At 42.2% G+C, this 20805-nt stretch overlaps 1 protein-coding gene across 11 annotated transcripts in view; it reads right to left on the minus strand.

Annotated features, from left to right (window-relative positions):
• Nucleotides 1–20805, minus strand: part of PTPRF (protein tyrosine phosphatase receptor type F) — a 427370-nt gene that overhangs the window by 347340 nt on the left and 59225 nt on the right. For all 11 annotated transcript variants that reach the window (XM_073357995.2, XM_073357994.2, XM_073357992.2 and 8 more), the window contains exon 2: nucleotides 15384–15543. In XM_073357995.2, the coding sequence (XP_073214096.1) occupies nucleotides 15384–15465 (82 nt within the window). In that variant the 5' untranslated portion in view covers nucleotides 15466–15543. The remainder of the gene's footprint in view (nucleotides 1–15383; nucleotides 15544–20805) is intronic.

Consider the following 20805-nt stretch of genomic DNA (forward strand, 5'->3'; position numbering starts at 1 on the left):
GGTGATTTGAAAAGTCTATAAAGTACCTTGTATGCAGTGTTGTTGTAGCCATGTTGGTCCCAGGACATTATACACTGGATTTATGGCTTATTAAAACAATCTATAACCACTAACAAGCCCCCCAACTGCCACACACACACACACACACACCCGGCTTTCAAAAGCTTGATATCTCTCTCACCTACAGAAGTTGGTCCAATAAGAGATAATACCTCCCCCACCTTGTCTCTATAAAGTACCTTCACAGGAAGAAGATATCCAATACTAGATACTGATACAATCTGGCAGACAAACGAGTTACAAGACCCAACAGCTAAAAGCTGAAAATCAGCAACGATCAAATTAGAAATAAGATGAAAATTTTTAATAGTAAGGATGGTAATCAACCATTGTAACAGACCACCAAGAGATGTAGGTAAGATATCCATCACTTGAAGACTTTAAATCAACACCAGACATCTTTCTAAAAGATATACTCTAGCTCAGCAGTTCTCAAACTCATTAACCCATTGTAATGGAGCTGCCAGGGCTGGCTTAGAGTTGCTGAGGCCCAGTGCTGAAGCCAAAGCCCAAGCTCCACCGTCTGAAGCTGAAGCCAAAGCCTGAGGGTTTCAGCCCTGTGTTTTGGGACTCAGGTTACAGCCCCTGCCACAGCCCACATCCAGGGCAGTTGGGCTTTGGCGGGCTCAGGCTTCAGTCCCAGCTCCTGGGGTCATGTAGTAATTTTTATTGTAAGAAAAGGGTGGCAGTGTAACAAAATTTGAGAACCCCTGCATCTAGCTCAACCCCAAATTGTTAAACTAGATGCAGAAATTATTGGGTGAAATTATACAGCCTGTGTTATGCAGGAGGTCAGGCTTAGAAGATTATAATGGTCCCTTTGGGGTTTAAAATGTAGGATTCTATGCTGAAGATAAAATTTTAAAGAGAAGCTTTACTGATCTCTTTCAAAAGCAGCCCAGTCAAGAAGGACACAACTGACCCTCTCAAAAAATATAAAACATTAACTCTGGCTCAGCACATATCCATATGCTGGGTGATCAATACCAGGATTTCAGTATAGCAACTTCCTTGCAAAGGCAGGAGGCAAATCTGGCTACACAGATTAGTCCCAGTTTTCATGTCATCATAAACTGACACTGACAGAAAATGAGAGAATCCTACACATTTCACCAGCAATGCCTGGGTTAATGAGGACTTTAAGCCTCCACTCCTTTCCCTGAAAAGGCAAGGTAGAGACAGGTACCATACCACATTCATCACTGAAATCACTGTACCCCTGTTATTATTTATTAATTGCTGCTGATGTGCTCAGAGTTGTATGGGACACAAAATACAGAGTCCCTGTACAAGGAGCTTCGCGTCTCAGTCAGAAACTGAGAAGACAGATGCACTGGGAAGCCCAGAGGAAGGAACAGCTTATGACTTGGTTTTGGTATTTTTTTTAATGTTTGGGTTGGCTCTCCTGTGAATATTAGTAAACATGCGTGTCTATAGGAGGACCCTGAACACTTGGAGGTTGGCAGTTTGACAAACCAGGATGAAAAGGGTTTGACACAAAATACAGTGAATGATGTTGTAAATGGGTTTATGAGAAAAAAACAAAGGAAAGATTAATTGAACTGTGGACTACTGCTTTAGAAGCTACACTTGCTACCCAAACAAGCTGTCACAGGAGATTGTGTACATGACAGAGCAATAAGAGGCTTGGTTATCAATGGCTGTCCAGTCTCCAGGTAGTGTCCATCTTCTTAGGGCGACCCAAGGGTATCATGGGTCACTGGAATTGAAGGGACAAATGTGGGAGGTTTAATGTTTTAATTGTGCTAGCCCCAAATGATCCAGGTCACATTGCATTTGGTGTAACTCAAAGACAGTTTATTCCCCTAAAGAATATTTTAAAGTTTTGCTTCCGACCTTTATTGGTGAAGATGGTTAAGCTACCCAAACATAACACAGTTAATAGCTGTAGAAAAGTACCTGAACATTTACTTAACTACTTGCAAGACAAAACACACTGGTATCTGGATCATACCTTATAAAACCCACACAAAACAGTCACGCACATCATTTTAGGGACATCATAAAAAAACAAAGAATAAAGAAACAGGAAGAGGTAAAGGATAAGTCTCGAGTTCAGAACTTCATCTTTGGGTCTCTCCACTTGGCTCTGCAAGTGCCTTTCTTTCATAGACTTTAAGGTCTGAAGCGACCATTATGATTGTCTAGTCTGACCTCCTGCACAACGCAGGCCACAAAATCTCACACACCCGCTCCTGTAACAAACCCCTGACCTTTGTCTGAGCGACTGAAGTCCTCAACATGTGGTTTAAAGACTTCAAGGCACAGAGAATCCTCCAGCAAGTGACCCATACCCCATGCTGCAGAGGAAAGTGAAAAACCACTAGGGCCTCTGCCATTCTGCCCTGGAGGAAAATTCCTTCCTGACCCCAAATATGGCGATCAGCTAAACCCTGAGCATGTGGGCAAGACTCACCAGCCAGACACCCAGGAAAGAATTTTCTGTAGTAACTCAGATCCCCCCCTATCCAGCGTCTCATCACAGGTCATTGAGCATATTTACCGCTAATAGTCAAAGATCAATTAATTGCCAAAATTAGGCTATCCCATCATATCATATCCTCCATAAACTTATCAAGCTTAGCCTTGAAGCCAGATATGTCTTTTGCCTCCACTGCTCCCCTTGGAAGGCTATTCCAGAAATTCACTCCTCTGATGGTTAGAAACCTTCATCTAATTTCAAGTCTAAACTTCCCGATGGCCAGTTTATATCCATTTGTTCTTGTGTCCACATTGGTACTGAGCTTAAATAATTCCTCTCCCTCCCTGTTATTTATCCCTCTGATAATATTTAGAGAGAGCAATCAGATCTCCCCTCAGCCTTCTTTTGGTTAGGCTAAACAAGCCAAGCTCTTTGAGTCTCTTTTCATAAGACAGGTTTTCCATTCCTCGGATCATCCTAGTAGCCCTTCTCTGTACCTGTTCCAGTTTGAATTCATCCTTCTTAAACATAGGAGACCAGAACTGCACACAATATTCCAGGTGAGGTCTCACCAGTGTCTTATATAACGGTACTAACACCTCCTTATCTCTATTGGAAATACCTCGACTGATACATCCCAAGACCGCATTAGCTTTTTTCACAGTTATATCACATCACAGGCTCGTAGTCATCCTGTGATCAACCAATATTCCGAGGTCCTTCTCCTCCTCTGTTACTTCCAAGCGATGAGTTCCCAGTTTATAACAAAAATTCTTTTTATTAACCCCTAAATGCATGACTTTGCACTTTTCACTATTAAATTGCATCCTATTACTCTTACTCCAGTTTACAAGGTCATCCAGCTCTTCCTGCATGATATCCCAGTCCCTCTCTGTATTGGCAATACCTCCGAGCTTCATGTCATCCACAAACTTTATTAGCACATTCCCTCTTTTTGTGCCAAGGTCAGTAACAAAAAGATTAAATAAGACTGGACCCAAAACCGATCCCTGAGGAACTCCACTAGTAACCTCCTTCCAGTCTAACAGTTCACCTTTCAGTATGACCCTTTAACTAGTTCCTTATCCGCCTTTCAATTTTCATATTGATCCCCATCTTTTCCGATTTAGCTAATAATTCTCCATGTAGAACTGTATCAAATGCCTTACTGAAATCAAGGTAAATTAGATCCACTGCGTTCCCTTTGTCTAAAAAATCTGTTACCTTCTCAAAGAAGGAGATCAGGTTGGTTTGATATGATCTACTTTTTGTAAAACCATGTTGTATTTTGTCCCAATTACCATTTACCTCAATGTCCTTAACTACTTTCTCCTTCAAAATTTTTTCCAAGACCTTGCATACTACAGATGGTAACTACAGGCCTGTAGTTACTCAGATCACTTTTTTTTCCCTTTCTTAAAAATAGGAACTATGTTAGCAATTCACCAGTCATATGGTACTACACGAGTTTACAGACTCATTAAAAATTCTTGCTAATGGGCTTGCAATTTCATGTGCCAGTTCCTTTAATATTCTTGGATGAAGGTTATCTGGGCCTCCCGATTTAGTCCCATTAAGCTGTTCGAGTTTGGCTTCTACCTTGGATGTGGCAATATCTACCTCCATATCCTCATTCTCATTTGTCATCCTACCATTATCCCTAAGCTCCTCATTAAAGATTGAGGCAAAGTATTTGTTTAGATATTGGGCCATGCCTAAATTATCCTTAACCTCCACTCCATCCTCAGTCTTTAGCAGTCCCACTTCTTTCTTTGTTTTCTTCTCGTTTATATGGCTACAGAACCTTTTACTATTGGTTTTAATTCCCTTTGCAAGGTCCAACTCTACATGGATTTTGGCCTTTCTCACTTTATCCCTACATGTTCTGACCTCAATAAGGTAGCTTTCCTTGCTGATCCCTCCCCATCTTCCACTCCTTGTAAGCTTTCTGCTTTTTCTTATTCACCTCTGAGATGCTTGCTCACCCAGCTTGGGCTACAACTCCTGCCGATGAGCTTTTCCCCCTTTCTTGGGATGCGGGCTTCTGATAGTTTCTGCACCTTGACTTGAAGTAATTCCAGGCCTCCTCTGCCTTTAGATCCACAAGTTCTTCAGTCGAACCCACTTCCCTAACTAATTTCCTTAATTTTTTAAAGTTAGCCTTTTTGAAATCAAAAACCCTAGTCACAGATCTATTTTTGTTTATCCTTCCAGTTAGCTTGAACGGAATTAGCTCATGATCACTCGAACCAAGGTTGTTCCCCTACAGCTGTCCCTCAAGGGTGGCCTGCACCGGTTATCTCTGTGGCTGATCAGTTGCGGAGTCACCACCAGTCAAGCAGGTTGAAAGTCTAAGAAGGCCCAGTTGAATCAAGGAGTCAAGATCAGTCAGGTTCAATCGTTGGGTCCCAGGAAGTTAGAGCAAGGAGGGCAAAAAGGCAGCACTCAAGTGAAAGTTTAAGGGGATGCAGTAACACGATTCCAGTTTTCTTCCCTGCCAAAGCTTCCTGACATAGTATTTAATATCCCAATGTAAAATCTCCTCAGCAAAACAGAGCTCACTTTGTGTCAAATGTCTACAAATGGCAGCAGTACTTTTTCATTTCTCAGGCTTTAGCAATACTAACAATTCTTTATCATCTTCCCATAATCTTTGGTTTCCTGTTCTTGACCCAAGTTAGGATCCAAATAACGTGGCCATAGGTAAAAGCCCACATTTGATATGTGTGTCCGTCCATTGTTGTATAGACAGATCCTCACAGGGACAGAGGCCTGTTGACATAAGAAGTCAGCACCTATTTTCACAGTCCTTTCTCAGATTTCACTGCTGCGATGCCGAACGCTATGCCATTATTAGCACAAGCTCACAATTGGCCAATTATTTACCCTGTCCTCCCCATAAATAAATAAAGTTGAAGTTCATCCAAAATCTTTAGAAATCAAAATAGTTAATTGGATATTTGCCACATATCACATTCACACCTCAGTTGACATATGCCCTGCTGTAGCTCTTCCACCCTACAAGGTCACTTTGGAAGCAGCTTTCTTCTTTAAATCCTTTGAAATTCTGCCTGAGATAACCCAAGACACACATGGTTAGAAAAGACCTCTGCTGGGTCACTTTGTCCGCCCCTCGGTTAATGGAAGCCATGCCCAGGATGTCAAACACAAAGCCTAATTTAAAGAAAGAGTGATGATGGCCTCCGCCTAAAGTATTGATTTCTTTTCCTGAGACTCCACATATTTTGGTTGAAAAGATTTTTTTTTATTAAAGCAAGAAACATATTCCAAAGGCCTGAAAAGAGCATTTTTTCCTTGACAATTGAACTAAGCATTAAATGAAATCTGCGAAGCCATTTTTCCGTGGTATAGTTGAGATCTAGCAGAAGGGGAAGCAGAGAGAGTGCATAAAAGAAAAACATGAGCAAGCTGAGGGAGAAAGTGTAAAACAATCATCCTGAATCAGCTCCAAGCTGCTCTAATGGAATTAGGGTCACCCTGACAGAAACACAGGCAGATCACAGATAAAATTTAATAATTTCTCCACAGCAGTCTGCGAAAACAATAGGAGGGTTTTGAAAGTACTGTCTGCCAAACTAGCCTATAGATATGTATATACAAGATACATATATCTAATATCCACCCACCCACCCTTATGCTCACCTATCCCTGGCGGTAGCTCACCAGAAAGGTTTGTGATGCTGTTGACTCTGTTCCCTTACAGTGTGGAACCCACAATCTAATCCGGGGTGGGCAAACTACGGCCAGCAGGCTGGATCTGGCCCCTCAGGGCTTTGGATCCGGCCCGTGGGATTGCCACACCGCGCGCCGGCCCCTCAGGGCTTTGGATCCGGCCCGTGGGATTGCCACCCCACGCTGCTCCTGGAAGCGGATGGCACCACGTCCCTGTAGCCCCTAGGGGACAGGGCGGCAGACAGCTCCGTGCGCTGCCCTCGTCTGCAGGCACCGCCTTCCGCAGCTCCCATTGGCCACGAACGGGGAACCGCGGCCAATGGGAGCTTCAGGGGAGGTACCCACAGGTGAGGGCAGCGCACGGAGCCCTCTGCCCCCGCAGGGGCCACAGGGACATGTGCCGGCCACTTCTCGGACCAGCGCTGTGCCAGGGCAGGCAGGGAGCCTGTCTTAGCCCTTATGCGCGCCCCTGCCATCCCGGAGCTGTTCCAGGTAAGTGGCGCTGGGCTGGAGCCCGGAGCCCAAACTCCTTCTCCATCCTGCACCCCAACCCCCTGCCCGTAGCCCCCTTGTACATCCCACAGCCCTCCTGCACCCCAACCCCTTGCCCATAACCCCTTCCTGCACACCACCCTCCCACCCCCCATCCTCCTGCCCCAGCCCTACATTCATGCATGCAATTTCCCCACCCTGATGCAGCCCTCAGGCCAAAAAGTTTGCCCACCCTGATCTAACCTCTTTTCTGAAACAGTGACATATGGTCAACCTTTGTATTACCCTCCACTTCTTCACCACTACCATTACTTGCAGCTTCTGTGAACTCAATTCCAAGCAAGTCAATGTAGTAAATTCCCTGCACTACCATGTACTACATATTCAATCTGTTTTATCTCACCCTTCCACGTCTCGCTATATGACAGTTGCCTAACTGTCAAAAAGCTACAGCAGCAGCACTAAAATCTGTTGTGACAACAACAACAGACTTCGCAAGTAGGGAAACCCAGGTTATGTGTGGGCTCCTGAGCACAAAGCAGGGCAACAGCCTATTGTCAGATACACGACACAGCTGATCCACACATACTGCCCCCTTTACCCTCAATTATTTACCGGGTCTAGGGGATCTAGAAACAATGATCGTCATATTTTCCCTGTTCTGTCACCTTTTATCAGAGGAACTTAGAGCACTCAACAGATATTAAATTGATCCTGACACCTCTGTAGCACCCTCCAAAATGGCTTTCCAACAGGGAGAATGAACAGCCACAGTGATCTAGAGGTCACTTCTCACTATGTATCAGCCCAGCTCCAAATCCTATGGCAGGGCTTCTCATTCTTTACCTCAAGCTCCAGCTTTCTCCTTTGGAACAAGGATATCACAAGGTTATACACACCAATGTATTCTGCCTTGGCTGCAATGTCCTTTTCTACAAAACACAATTTCCATCTCCAGATAAGTCATCCCTTAATTGGAAGTTTAATTGCTCCCAACCTGCCTGTCCCTCGGACAGAAAGGAAAAATGAAAATGTCACTTTTTTCTTCTCCTGCCACTGGCAGCTGAGGCACTTCCTTCCTTTCTGTTTCTCAGATGCTGCGATCCAGACCAATTTGTTTTGAACAGTTTCACCCTGTTATTCAAAAGAGAGTCAGTGGGGAAGGATAAAGGAAGAATAGGAATTTAGAGCCACTACTGGGGTCAAACTGCACCTCCACAGAAGCTCTTGACAGAAGCTCTTTCTGTTTCTTGACTTTAGCAAAGCTTTTGACACGGTCTCCCACAGTATTCTTGTCAGCAAGTTAAAAGAAGTATGGGCTGGATGAATGCACTATAAGGTGGGTAGAAAGTTGGCTAGATTGTCGGGCTCAACGGGTAGTGATCAATGGCTCCATGTCTAGTTGGCAGCCGGTATCAAGTGGAGTGCCCCAAGGGTCGGTTTTGTTCAATATCTTCATAAATGATCTGGAGGATGGTGTGGATTGCACTCTCAGCAAATTTGCGGATGATACTAAACTGGGAGGAGTGTAGATACGCTGGAGGGGAGGGATAGGATACAGAGGGACCTAGACAAATTGGAGGATTGGGCCAAAAGAAATCTGATGAGGTTCAATAAGGATAAGTGCAGGGTCCTGCACTTAGGACGGAAGAACCCAATGCACAGCTACAGACTAGGGACCGAACGGCTAGGCAGCAGTTCTGCGGAAAAGGACCTAGGGGTGACAGTGGACGAGAAGCTGGATATGAGTCAATAGTGTGTCCTTGTTGCCAAGAAGGCCAATGGCATTTTGGAATGTATAAGTAGGGGCATAGCGAGCAAATCGAGGGACGTGATCGTGCCCCTCTGTTCAACATTGGTGAGGCCTCATCTGGAGTACTGTGTCCAATTTTGGGCCCCACGCTACAAGAAGGATGTGGATAAATTGGAGAGAGAGTCCAGCGAAGGGCAACAAAAATGATTAGGGGTCTGGAACACATGACTTATGAGGAGAGGCTGAGGGAGCTGGGATTGTTTAGACTGCAGAAGAGAAGAATGAGGGAGGATTTAATAGCTGCTTTCAACTACCTGAGAGGTGGTTCCAGAGAGGATGGTTCTAGACTATTCTCAGTGGTAGAAGAGGACAGGACAAGGAGTAATGGTCTCAAGTTGCAGTGGGGGAGGTTTAGGTTGGATATTAGGAAAAACTTTTTCACTAGGAGGGTGGTGAAACACTGGAATGCGTTACCTAGGGAGGTGGTAGAATCTCCTTCCTTAGAAGTTTTTAAGGTCAGGCTTGACAAAGCCCTGGCTGGGATGATTTAATTGGGGATTGGTCCTGCTTTGAGCAGGGGGTTGGACTAGATGACCTCCTAAGGTCCCTTCCAACCCTGATATTCTATGATTCTATGATTCTTGGTTAATCTGTGCCAATTGTGGAGGGTACAGGATCATCCAGGTCACAGCTCTACAAATTTGCCTTCCATGTCAGGAAGAAGCAATTCAATCACTCAGAGCCTGAGAAAAAGACTTGCCTGCCTCCTAAGAGGCAGCGCTTCACACCCCAAACATAATATTTGGAACTGGGGCTGTGAAGCAGGGCCAATTTTGGTAAATTTAAACATGGGGAAGTGTAACATTCCATGGAATTAGCAACATGTAAACAACACAGAGTATCACTAGAATCAGAAAAGTCCTGAGATACCTTGGATGACTCCTGCTTTTGTATCTGATGCAGCAAAGCTCTTTGTTCTTTCTAGGAGAGGAGCAGGGATAATTATCCATCAGGAACCTTCATACCTTAGAGGATAAAGCTTGCACCCTCTTGTTCTCTCCTGACTCCAAAACAGGCTAAGAACTATTTATATCAGGTGAGGTGAATTAAAAGTTTACAGTCAACACCACTCAGGAGAACATGAGGAAGGGGATAGCTGTGGCATAATGACCATTCTTTCCCCCAGCTGTAGTCGTGACCCACTCAGAGAGGCTCTGAAAGAGATTACATTAACCCACCAGCTGTGCAGAAGTGCTATTGCTGGTAAATATTAATTACTCATCTTTCCTCCTATTCCCCCACGTCCCTCATCTTACTTCCATCACCTCGGAGCCCACTGTCTCCCCTTCACTCAAGCTTAAAAGCTTTTGATCCCTTCCCTCCCTCCTCACAACCAGGCTCTCATCAAGATCCACAGTGACTTTCTCTAGTTTTTGTAAAATTGTAGCTTAAATACAAATCTGATGACAAAGTAAACATTGTGTGAGAAGCAGCTAATTGTTATAACAAGCTGCATTGGAAGCACATCTCAGCCATCTACTGCCAAACTTGACTTTCTAATTTCCAAGAAAAACTGAGAATCCGCCTGATTTTCAAAAAGTACTAATCACCTGCAGCTCCCATGGACTTCAGTGAGATTTCTGGTTGCTGAGCCTTTCTGAAAAAAATCAACCCTCTGTCAGGTATCAGTGGCAGCCAGAGCACCACTCCTATTCCCCATCAGCTATCCCATCCAAGGCTGGTGCCAGACAACTGTATCAGAGACTGAACACCAATTATCCATATCTCCCCTGCTCAGAAACCTGTGTTCTGACTTCTCTTTTCTGCTTCATGTGCAGGATAATACCGGCAGTCTTGAAGTTTCACAACAAAAATGTGTGGGAGGGAAAGTCACACCAGTCCAGAAAAAGCAGCAGACAGGAAGGTGGTGACTTGGCACCTGCCATGTGTACAGGGAGATGAGGGGGAAGGGAACCTGTGTCATAGGTACAGAGGGAGCTGTCTTACCTTAGACATGGCCCCACAAATATCTAAGGATAGGCCTAGCTAATACAGATGGCTGCCCAAGCTGAGGAATGAAAAGCAAGGCTGAAAAACGAGCCTGCAGAGCTTTCTGCATTATGTGTAACGCATTCATTAGAGCACTCCTGGAACGCATTTTCAGCAGCTCAGTTAGCCAAGTTTCTCCTCTCCTCTCCCTCCGCTCCACAAACTCTCTTTTCATAGCTTTTTTCTAGGGGTGTCAAGCGATTCAAAAAATTAATTGCAATTAATTGTGTGATGAATCACACTATTATTAATAGAATACCATTTATTTAAATATTTTGGATGTTTTCTACATTTTCAAATATATTAATTTCAATTACAACCCACAAAACAAAGCGTACGGTGCTCACTTTATATTTATTTTTATTACAAATATTTGTGCTGTAAAATACAAAAGAAATAGTATTTTTCAATTCACCTCATACAAGTACTGTACTGCAATCTCTTTATCATGAAAGTTGAACTTACAAATGTAGAATTATGTAAAAAAAACTGCATTCAAAAATAAAACAATGTAAAACTTCAGAGCCTAAAAGTGCAGTCAGTCCTACTTCTTGTTCAGCCAGTCACTCAGACAAACAAGTTTGTTTACATTTGCAGGAGATAATGCTGCCTGCTTCTTGTTTACAATGTCACCAGAAAGTGAGAACAGGCATTCGCATAGCACTGTTGTTGCCAGCGTTGCAAAATAATTACATGCCAGATGCGTTAAACATTCATATGTCTCTTCATCCTCAACCACCATTCCAGGGGACATGCATCCATGCTTGTGACTGTAGTATTAGGATTTTGTGTTTTTATTTTGTATAATTTAAAAAGAAGGATAAAGAATTTTGTGTAGCATGTATTAAATGCATTGATGTATGATTTGATTATATTTTGCCAGCCACCCTTTCTGAAAGCAGAAAGGAATGGCCTAGTGTGCCATTGGTAAAGATGCATTAGCCAGAATTTTGTGTCTGAATTTTGTGATTTCAAGGCAGTGACAGACATTTTAGGGTCACCACTTTGTTGTAGGTTTAGCATTTTAAAATAAATAAAAGAATGCAATGATTGTTTTTTCTTGCATTGCAATTTGATGTTCCTGTTCAAATGCTTTGTGTAAATCAACCCTGTTTTGTGTGTGAATGAGGAATGTGCGTGTTCAAAAATAAGTGTGAAGGCCATCACTGGACCAGATGTTCTAGGAAGGAATGGAGGATGGACGTAAAAGTGCCAGAAGGAGATTGCAACATGCCCCTGTTGAGATGTCAGAGGAGGGCAGATTGACGACTCTGGAAGATGTGGCAGGCACCCATCAGTGGGGACAAAACAGCTGTAATCAAAACCCGCATGGGGTAACTCCCTAAAAAACTAATAAAAGAACAAAATAAAGGATGAGAAGGACAATTTAAGAAAACAAACACTCGTCAAACAACAATTGATTACAACTTGATGATGCAAAACTCACTGGTCCCAGTGAAGGAAAATCTCTATATAAACGGGGCTTTGCCATGAGACTTTGGGTTCGTCCTGCCAAGATTTCCCCGAAGCATTGCATCATAACTGACAGAAACCGGCTCCTCCCTACCCGCAATCAACCCAGCTGGCCACTAGATTGATCCAGTCTCTGGACTGATAACTATAACATCAACTTCTGGACAGTGTGTGTGTGTGATTGAATGCACATGCTAATTGTTGTATTTCCAAGAAATGTGGCATATTGCCTTTTCCCCTGAAAAAGATCTTGTGTGCTTCTTATAACATGACGGGTACTGCTTGATAATGATTCAAAGCATTGCAGACCAACAGCTGTTCACTTTTATCATCTTAGTCAGATGCCACCAGAAGAAGGTTGATTTTCTTTTTTGGTGGTTCGGGTTCTGTAGTTTCCACATCAGAATGTTGCTCTTTTAAGACTTCTGAAAGCATGTTCCACACTTCATCCCTCTCAGATTTTGGAAGGCACTTCAAATTCTTAATCCTTGGGTCAAGTGCTGTAGCTATCCTTAGAAATCTCACACTGGTTCCTTCTTTGCGTTTTGTCAAATCTGCAGTGAAAGTGTTCTTAAAATGAACAACATGTGCTGGCTCATCATCCCAGACTGATATAACATAAAATATATGGCAGAATGCAGGTAAAACAGAGAAGGAGACACACTATTCTCCCCCAAGGAGTTCACTCAAAATGTAATTAACACATTATTATTTTAACGAGCGTCATCAGCATGGAAGCATGTCCTCCGGAACGGTGGCCGAAGCATGAAGGGGCATACGAACGTTTAGCATATCTGGCATATAGATACCTTGCAATGCCGCCTACAAAAGTGCCATGCAAACACCTCTTCTCACTTTCAGGTGACATTGTAAATAAGAAGTCAGCAGCATTATCTCCTGTAAATGTAAACAAACTTGTTTGTCTTAGCAATTGGCTGAACAAAAAGTAGGACTGAGTGGATTGGTAGGATCTAAAGTTTTACATTGTTTTGTTTGAATGCAGCTATATAACTGAAAAAAAAAATCTACTTTTGTAAGTTGCACTTTCACGATAAAGAGATTGCATTATGGTACTTGTATGAGGTGAATTGAAAAATACTATTTCTTTAGTTGATCATTTTTACAGTACAAATATTTGTAATAAAAATAGTAATATAAAGTGAGCACTGTACACTTTGTATTCTGTGTTGTAACTGAAATCAATATATTTGAAAATGTAGAAAAGCATCCAAAATATTTAATACATTTCAGATGGAATTCTATTGTTTAACAATGTGTTTAAAACTACAATTAATCGTGATTAATTTTTTTAAGTTAATCATGTAAGTTAACTGCGATTAATCGACAGCCCTACTTTTTTCATTTCTCTCCTGTACTGGGCTAATCACGGCCGGAATGAGGGCTCCAGAACGTTTTGAGCATCGTGTTGGTTGATACAGGTTAAAAACAAGGCAGCACCATACTAAAATATTTTACCTTCACTCTACTGACATGCGAATCTAGAAGCGCTACAGCAGGGCCACCTGCTCAATCTTCAGCAGCTCTCACCCATTCAAAAATTCCAAGGACAGAAGGGACCATTGTGATCATCGAGTCTGACACCATATAACACAGGCTGGAGAACTGCCTCCAAAAAATTCCTTTTGAACTAGAGCAGATCTTTTTTTAAAAAAAAATCCGATCTTGATTTAAAAATTGTCAGTGCTGGAGAAACCACCATGACCCTTGGTACTTTGTTCCAGTGTACAATTATCCCCACTGTTAAAAAATGTATACCTTTTTTCCAGTCTGAATTTGTCTAGCTTCAACTTCCAGCCACTGGATCGTGTTAGACCTTTCTCTGCTACACTGAAGAGCCCCCTATTAAATTTCTACTCCCCCTGTAGGTACCTGAAGGGCCAAAATCCATGTGCTGTTTATGTAAAAACCTGATATAGGCTGTGTCAACTCTTTTTACAGGCCCAAAGTCCAGAGTTTGGTCAAGAGGCCCAGTAAACAGTGAACAATATTAGCTAAGAGAAGGAGAACAAATAAAAGACAACCTTGCTTTTTACTAAGGTACGCTTGGTCACCAAAACGCCAGATGGGGAGCAGTAATTGGAGCTCTTATCTGAAGCTGCAAACAGACCAAAGGAATGAAAGCAGCCCATGATGTTTGTGTCTTCTCCTCTGGCAGAGGAGGTAGCCATGCTCTCCCCACACACCAACCTTGAGTTTATGGAAGAGGTTCAAGCATGTCAGCATGAGATATGGCATCCTCCTCCCCTCCCCAGATACCAGTGTCTGCCTTTGGAAGTGCAAATGACAGCAACTCAAAGACAATTCCTATTGCCCCATACTTTTCAATGTTTTTCTACTTTAACCCCCAAGTATGTACCTGTTGGACAATCAGAGGAGCTACTTCATTCCTATGGACCCCAAATCAGAATTCAACAGATATATTTTATACTAACACACTTTACACGTTGTTTAAAGTACAAATTGTATGTTACTTGTTAACCTGAAACCATGGGCAGAGACATTATGTAATCTTTGACTATTGGCTACTGTGTTTATCTTTCAGAATAGCAGCCGTGTTAGTCTGTATTCGCAAAAAGAAAAGGAGTACTTGTGGCACCTTAAAGACTAACAAATTTATTTAGTTAGCCCTATCAAGGGGCTTGGGACTACCTACCTTGTCATTTCCCTCTGCCCATGGAAAATCCATATAATCCAGTGTAATCAATTATTTGGCAGTGTCTCTGAGCCTAATAAGCAAGGTGACACTCCGCCAGCGCTGTGCGTAATAAACCCACGTGCTTGATTCTACATGGTGTCCATTTTGTTCCTTCAGTACTTATGAACTGTGATCAAGTCACCTCTTAACCTTCTCTTTGTTAACTAGATTGAACTTCTGAGTCTCTCACCATAAGGTGTGTTTTCCAATCCTTCTCATAGGTCTTTTCAGAAACCTCTCCAATTTATCAGTATCCATGCAACCATCTGACTGCTAGGCTTCAGCAGATGCATGGAGGTTTTGAGGGTCAATGAAATTAATAAAAGAATGGGGAAAATAAAGTAATGGAAATTCCCTGTGCACGGTAACACCTCCTCCTCCCAGTACAAAGCTGAGTTTAGTCCATTATAGCTGATCAGAATCAAATCTAAGGTTTCAAACTCACAGTCATTAGACATATTGCTCCCCCAATGCCACACAACTCTTACTGACGGTTTGTTTTTCAAAGTCACAGAAAAGGACAAGATTTTATTTTGTCCTTCCCAGGCATGTCCTATTTAATCGCACTGGAAACAATAGACCATTAGAGTTACTTTTCCATTTCTCTCTCAGCACATACCTGAGCCAAGCAGGTGAATATTTGATGGAAGAAAATATTTAATGTTCATGAGGTTTTAGGAAGTTACGGTTTGAACGTTACTTACTGTCTGCCTCCATTGAAGGCATCAAGCAGCACAGAACTACTGCTGGTACAAGGAATACTGGGACACAGAAGTGAGGCACCATATTCCAAAGCAGAGCCAGTCCTCCTTAGTCTGAAGCAAGTGGCCAGTACATCCAGCATTAAGAAATGCAGACTTATTCCTACAAACAAAGAGAATAGGAGAAAATGGATCAAATCTAAAAGACAAGACAGTAAAATTAGATCATGGTGCCCCAGTATCTCACCCCGAATCGCAAAAAATATATACATATCATAAACTCCGATTTTTTTAAACGTCGGTTTAACCATCTTTCCTACTTTAACAATGCTGTGCCAATGATGCCCCTGTGGCATGAGACATGTCCTGGTTACACACCTGGTTAGTATGTTCCTGGGCCCTGGTTTGAAGCATTGCATGTAGATTATGAGCATTCTGGAAGGAAAGTGGAGCACTAGGGAGATCACTTATCGCACACGACACTACTCATAGCACTCTTGCTGTTCACGAGAATTTCAGAGAAGGGCTCAAGTCCTAGCTCTGGGGACAAAGATTTTGGCTGTTCTTCCTTTTGGGGTTTTTTGTTTTGATTTTGTTTGTGTTTGTTTTTTTAACCTTTTTCTGAGATTCACAGATATCATAAAAACTTTTGACGGTGATGTTAAGCATTGCGTTTTAGGAACGTTACCTTCTGACAAAAACAAAAAGTGTTCAGACAATGGCAGCAACAATGGTGCCCAGCAAAATGTCAGGAAAATCCACCAAGACAAATATTTACATCCTATCATACTATCTAACAGTCAATGATGTTTCTTCTTCCCTCTATCACTGTATTATACAGTAAATCTCTTCACATGTTATATCATACAATACAAAGATAATTTTATGTATGTAGTGCCTTCTACAGCCAAGACATCTGAAGGTACTTTACACAATAACCTAGTTCTGAACTAGATACGGAGAAAATACTTATTATTCCATCCCTGCTTCTATTATCTCAATATAAAAATAAACCCCAGTATGCTCAGAAGCAGGATTCTGCACGCTGAAAGAAATGCCCTTCGTAACAGCCTGACACCCCATTCTCTTCTTGCTGGTATCTAACCCCTAAATCCTCATTTGGCTCCCGCGAAAGAGTTACTGAAAACCCCATTAAGATGTCCTGCTCTGCAGAGACAGAGACAGATAGTTGTATCATTACCAGCAGCATCAACTTTATTTCAACAGGAAACTCAATTCAAGCCCCAGTTGGTTTGCCCAATGTTGAACAGCTCTGTAAATATGAATGAGTGCCTGGGCTAACAGTGAAGATTATGCCTCTAACTTCTGCAGGTGCTGTTAACTTATTCAACCTGATAAAGCGAGAAAAATTCTGCAGCACGCTTTCAGCAGCACTATTATATCTGACTCATCAGCAATAGAACTGTAAGAGGGCTACTCTCCTCACAAAAGGCGCTAAGTATTCAGAATTACTGTGCCAAAACTAGCGTTTTGTGTCAAATTCCACCTCTGAACAGGACAGAAAATGTGAGAGGTTTCCAACTAGCTTAGAAGGCAGCTTGGATATTTACCAGCCTAACTTTTGAAGGAGTCATTTTGTAAGAGTATTGGCTCAGGTCTGTCTACCAGACAATGCTCAGAAGTCACGTGAACAGCAGCATGGTTTCTCATGTTCCTCATTCAGAGAAAACTTACAGAGAAACTCCAACTAAGAGAATAGATCTGTCTCCTCATTCCTGTCTCTCTTCAGAAAACAAATTCAAATTTGCTTTCGTCTCAGGTTTGACAGAATTATGACTTTTCAGGCCCGTGAGCTGGACATAAATTGCAACATAAGAAATTGATGAATTTATCAGTTGTCCCATAACGTATTTTATAGACTTGCTCTTTTTGCAACCGTTCACTCCCTTAAACTAATTTACCATCTTGGTTAAGAGAAACCAAATTTCTTAGGCAAAATTGTTCTTACCCACCCCAATCCCCATTGCCCCATGGCTAATAAAGCCCCATAGTCTTTCTTTGCCCCTCAGTAGGAAGAATCCTCCTCCTCCCCACCTCCATTGTTGCAGTGTATGTGGAAAAATTGTCTACATACAATATTTAAAACCCTCTAAATTGGAATGCTTTAATTTTTTATAAATCTAAGTAACTGTCATTCTGTTTGGAAACTGAAAACATGAAACGGGCCTCTATTTATATGGTTCAGCTCTCCCATTTTTAGAAGCAAACAGCTCTCCCCAGCCAGACAACTGAGCATTTGATGCAACATGACAGAAAGTCAGGTGAAGCACAATGAACCCTTAGGAGGCAGATATTACCCATAGCCGAACAGCTGGCAGAGGGAAAATCCTGAACCAAGACGGTTAGAGGAGCTCTTCCCTTTGCTGCAGGAGTGGCGTCAGAAGAAAATTATCTACAAACAAGTGAGATAAGTTTGACAATGAACTAAGCATGCATCCGATGAAGTGAGCTGTAGCCCACGAAAGCTTATGCTAAAATAAATTTGTTAGTCTCTAAGGTGCCACAAGTCCTCCTTTTCTTTTTTTAAGAGTATCAGTGATTCATATAGTGCTGGGCAAAACAGGGAGCAGCCAGCTCTGTTGGGAGAAGGTTAACTCTAAAACATTGAGAGAAATCATAACCAGCACTGAATAGCTCAAGTCCTCCATGAACTTCTAATAAATGAAATAAGTGGGTCATCAGCAATGAGCAGCACACCGAAGAGCTGGATGAGAAATCTCAAAGAAACTAGGTGAGGAACAAGAGACTCTCACAAAAACACACATTAAAATTAAGCTACTTAGGAAGGGATGCTTGGAACAACTTGAAAATCAAGTGAAGACAAGGGATATTTGAATCAAAGATTTGAATCAAATTCATCAAGGGGAAGAACTGCCAGATCCAGTTTTGCTTATGATCACAAGATAAAAACGATCCCATCTTTGTTGAGAAATGTGATGGGTTTCCCTCCAGAAACTTTTCTGAGCAAGAAGATAACTCCAGCACATCAATTGTATCACTATCTGACATAGGAGACAAGGAACAATTTTTCATAAAGAAAGCCACAACAAAAGGGAGCTGCTTTTTAATGGTGGAAAGGTATAAAATGCTCTGAAACTGGAGCCCAGATATGCAGATCGGGAGATGTGAACTAAACACTGTCCAATCCCAAGAGAGGCTGCAGATCTCCCTGCTCTTTCCAGACATGCGCAGTATAATGGGATCCCCTTTGCATTGTACATATAATGTCCTGGAGTAGAATCTGCACAGCCTAAGGATCCTGAGGAAGACACTGACTCGTCCGTATGGAGAGAAGTGTCCACAGCACTTTGGGGTCCTGAACAACATAAAACTGACCAAGCAAAGCACGTGCAAAAGTAGGGTGGTGAGCAGCGAATGAAGCAGGCTACATTATTAACAGTGATGATAATAATCAGTATAGATCAGCGGCTTCATCCAGTGCTAACATCTAATCTGCATACTGAAGGAGGAATGGAAAACGTATGGAACTGGGTTAATTAAAGACTATCATAATGCACACACACAAAGTAGCAGAAGTAGAGTTGTGTAGGCAGTTCCTGACTTGTCTTGTGAATGTTTCACTTTGAAGCCTTAACATATTTTTAGCACAGTGTGTTTTTGTTTTGTTTTTTGAGGGGGTAAGGAATAGAATACAAAGACACTAGTGTAGCAATATGAACAAGACTCAGCCTGGTGATACTGCAAGATGCAAACTATAGGGCAAATCTGAAAGATATGAAAAGGGAGATCTATTTGGGAGGCGATGATACCAAGAGAGATTTAGGGTGAAACTGGATGGGAGCTTGCAGTACAACAGAGAGGTAAAAAAGCTGCTGCACGTGCAGAGATATCACTTCACAGACCAAGGTGAGACCATGCCTAGAACATCAGTTCCCAACTATAAATATACAACAACCTGGAGAGAACTGACCAGCAAAATGTTTAAGGGGCAGAAGGGACTGACATACAAGACAAGCGGCAAGTATCGTAGAGATTGGCTAAAGAAGGAATCCGATAACGATCTGTAAGTATGTGAAGTGTATAGACACCAGGGCGGGAAAGGAAGTTTATGGCTACTCATGGTTGCACACCTTTGGCTAACGGAATGAACAGAGCAAAGGGAAGTTTTGGCTGAATATCCCGATAAACTCCCTGCAGGTCAGATGTGGGAGACCGCAGTGCATTAAAGCACATAAAGAACATTTAGTGACCACCAACAGGGCCTACATGGACCAATTAATGTGCACTTTAGAATTCACACCCCTGTAGTGTGCATTACCCACTGCGTACACAAGTCCTAAACTGAAATGAAGAAAATATTCCCTCGGCACCTGCAGAAGAAATTACAGCTGCCAAAAGCTGGTTTAGCACTTGAACAAACTATCATTTATTTGTATCCATCCTGTTCAGCAATGAGCATAACTTCTGAGACTCTATTACTGTTTTCATGACACCTCCAAGGATTTTATTCTCTTTACTTTTAATTTTAGAGCTTTTTAACTAACCTCATTTTATTTAAATTGCCCTTTCTGAAGTTGTGTCACATTTTGATACCCAATCTGGCCAGTGGAATTTAATTATATTGTAGTTAATAATACTTGGTAGCCTCAGCTACAGTCACTTCCTGAATCAGCTCCTGTATATACTTAAAAATATACTGATTGGTCCTTATATTTCTGTGATATAATTGACAAACTGTGACCGTATAAATCATTGTTGCAACCACTGTTCTATATTTGCAGCAAATATTGTACAAAAGTTGTCGTGTGAGGTGTCTATGACAATGTTATGATTTGCTGGTTATGATTATGCTACCTGTATGCATGTATCATTTTTCTATTTAAAGTGGTAAGCATTGGCTAGATACTGTCTGTATTTCAAACTTGTGCTATGCTTCTGGGTGACACTCCAGACAATGTGGCATCAGCTCTGCCTAGTCTGCTCGATGGCCCATTAAGGACCCTCAGCTACACAACTGACCCATTGAGAGAAGGCAGACACACCTTGTGACCCAGCCAGGTATGCAGGGACAGGCCTATGGACAGAACTCTGAGGTTTTTCCAGGCCATATGCTGGGTGGCTTATGGTTGGAACAAAGAAAGCACAAACCACATGGCAAAAGAACTATAAAAGGCAGCAGCAGCATCTCCATTTTGTCTTTAATCCTGCTTCTGACCTCTGGAGGAACTTTGCTACAAACTGAAGCTCTGAACAAAGGACTGAATGACCCATCCCAGCTGGGGATGTTCTCCAGAGACTTGATTTGTGCCTGCAGTTTATTCCATCACTGCTACAAGCCTGAACCAAGAACTTTGCCATTACGGTATGTAATTGATTCCATTTAACCCATTCTAGCTCTCATCTATATTTTTTTGTTTTTATGAATAAACCTTTAGATTCTAAA

This window comes from Lepidochelys kempii, chromosome 8 (genome assembly GCF_965140285.1).
Source record: "Lepidochelys kempii isolate rLepKem1 chromosome 8, rLepKem1.hap1, whole genome shotgun sequence".
In the NCBI taxonomy this organism is placed as follows: Eukaryota; Metazoa; Chordata; order Testudines; family Cheloniidae; genus Lepidochelys; species Lepidochelys kempii.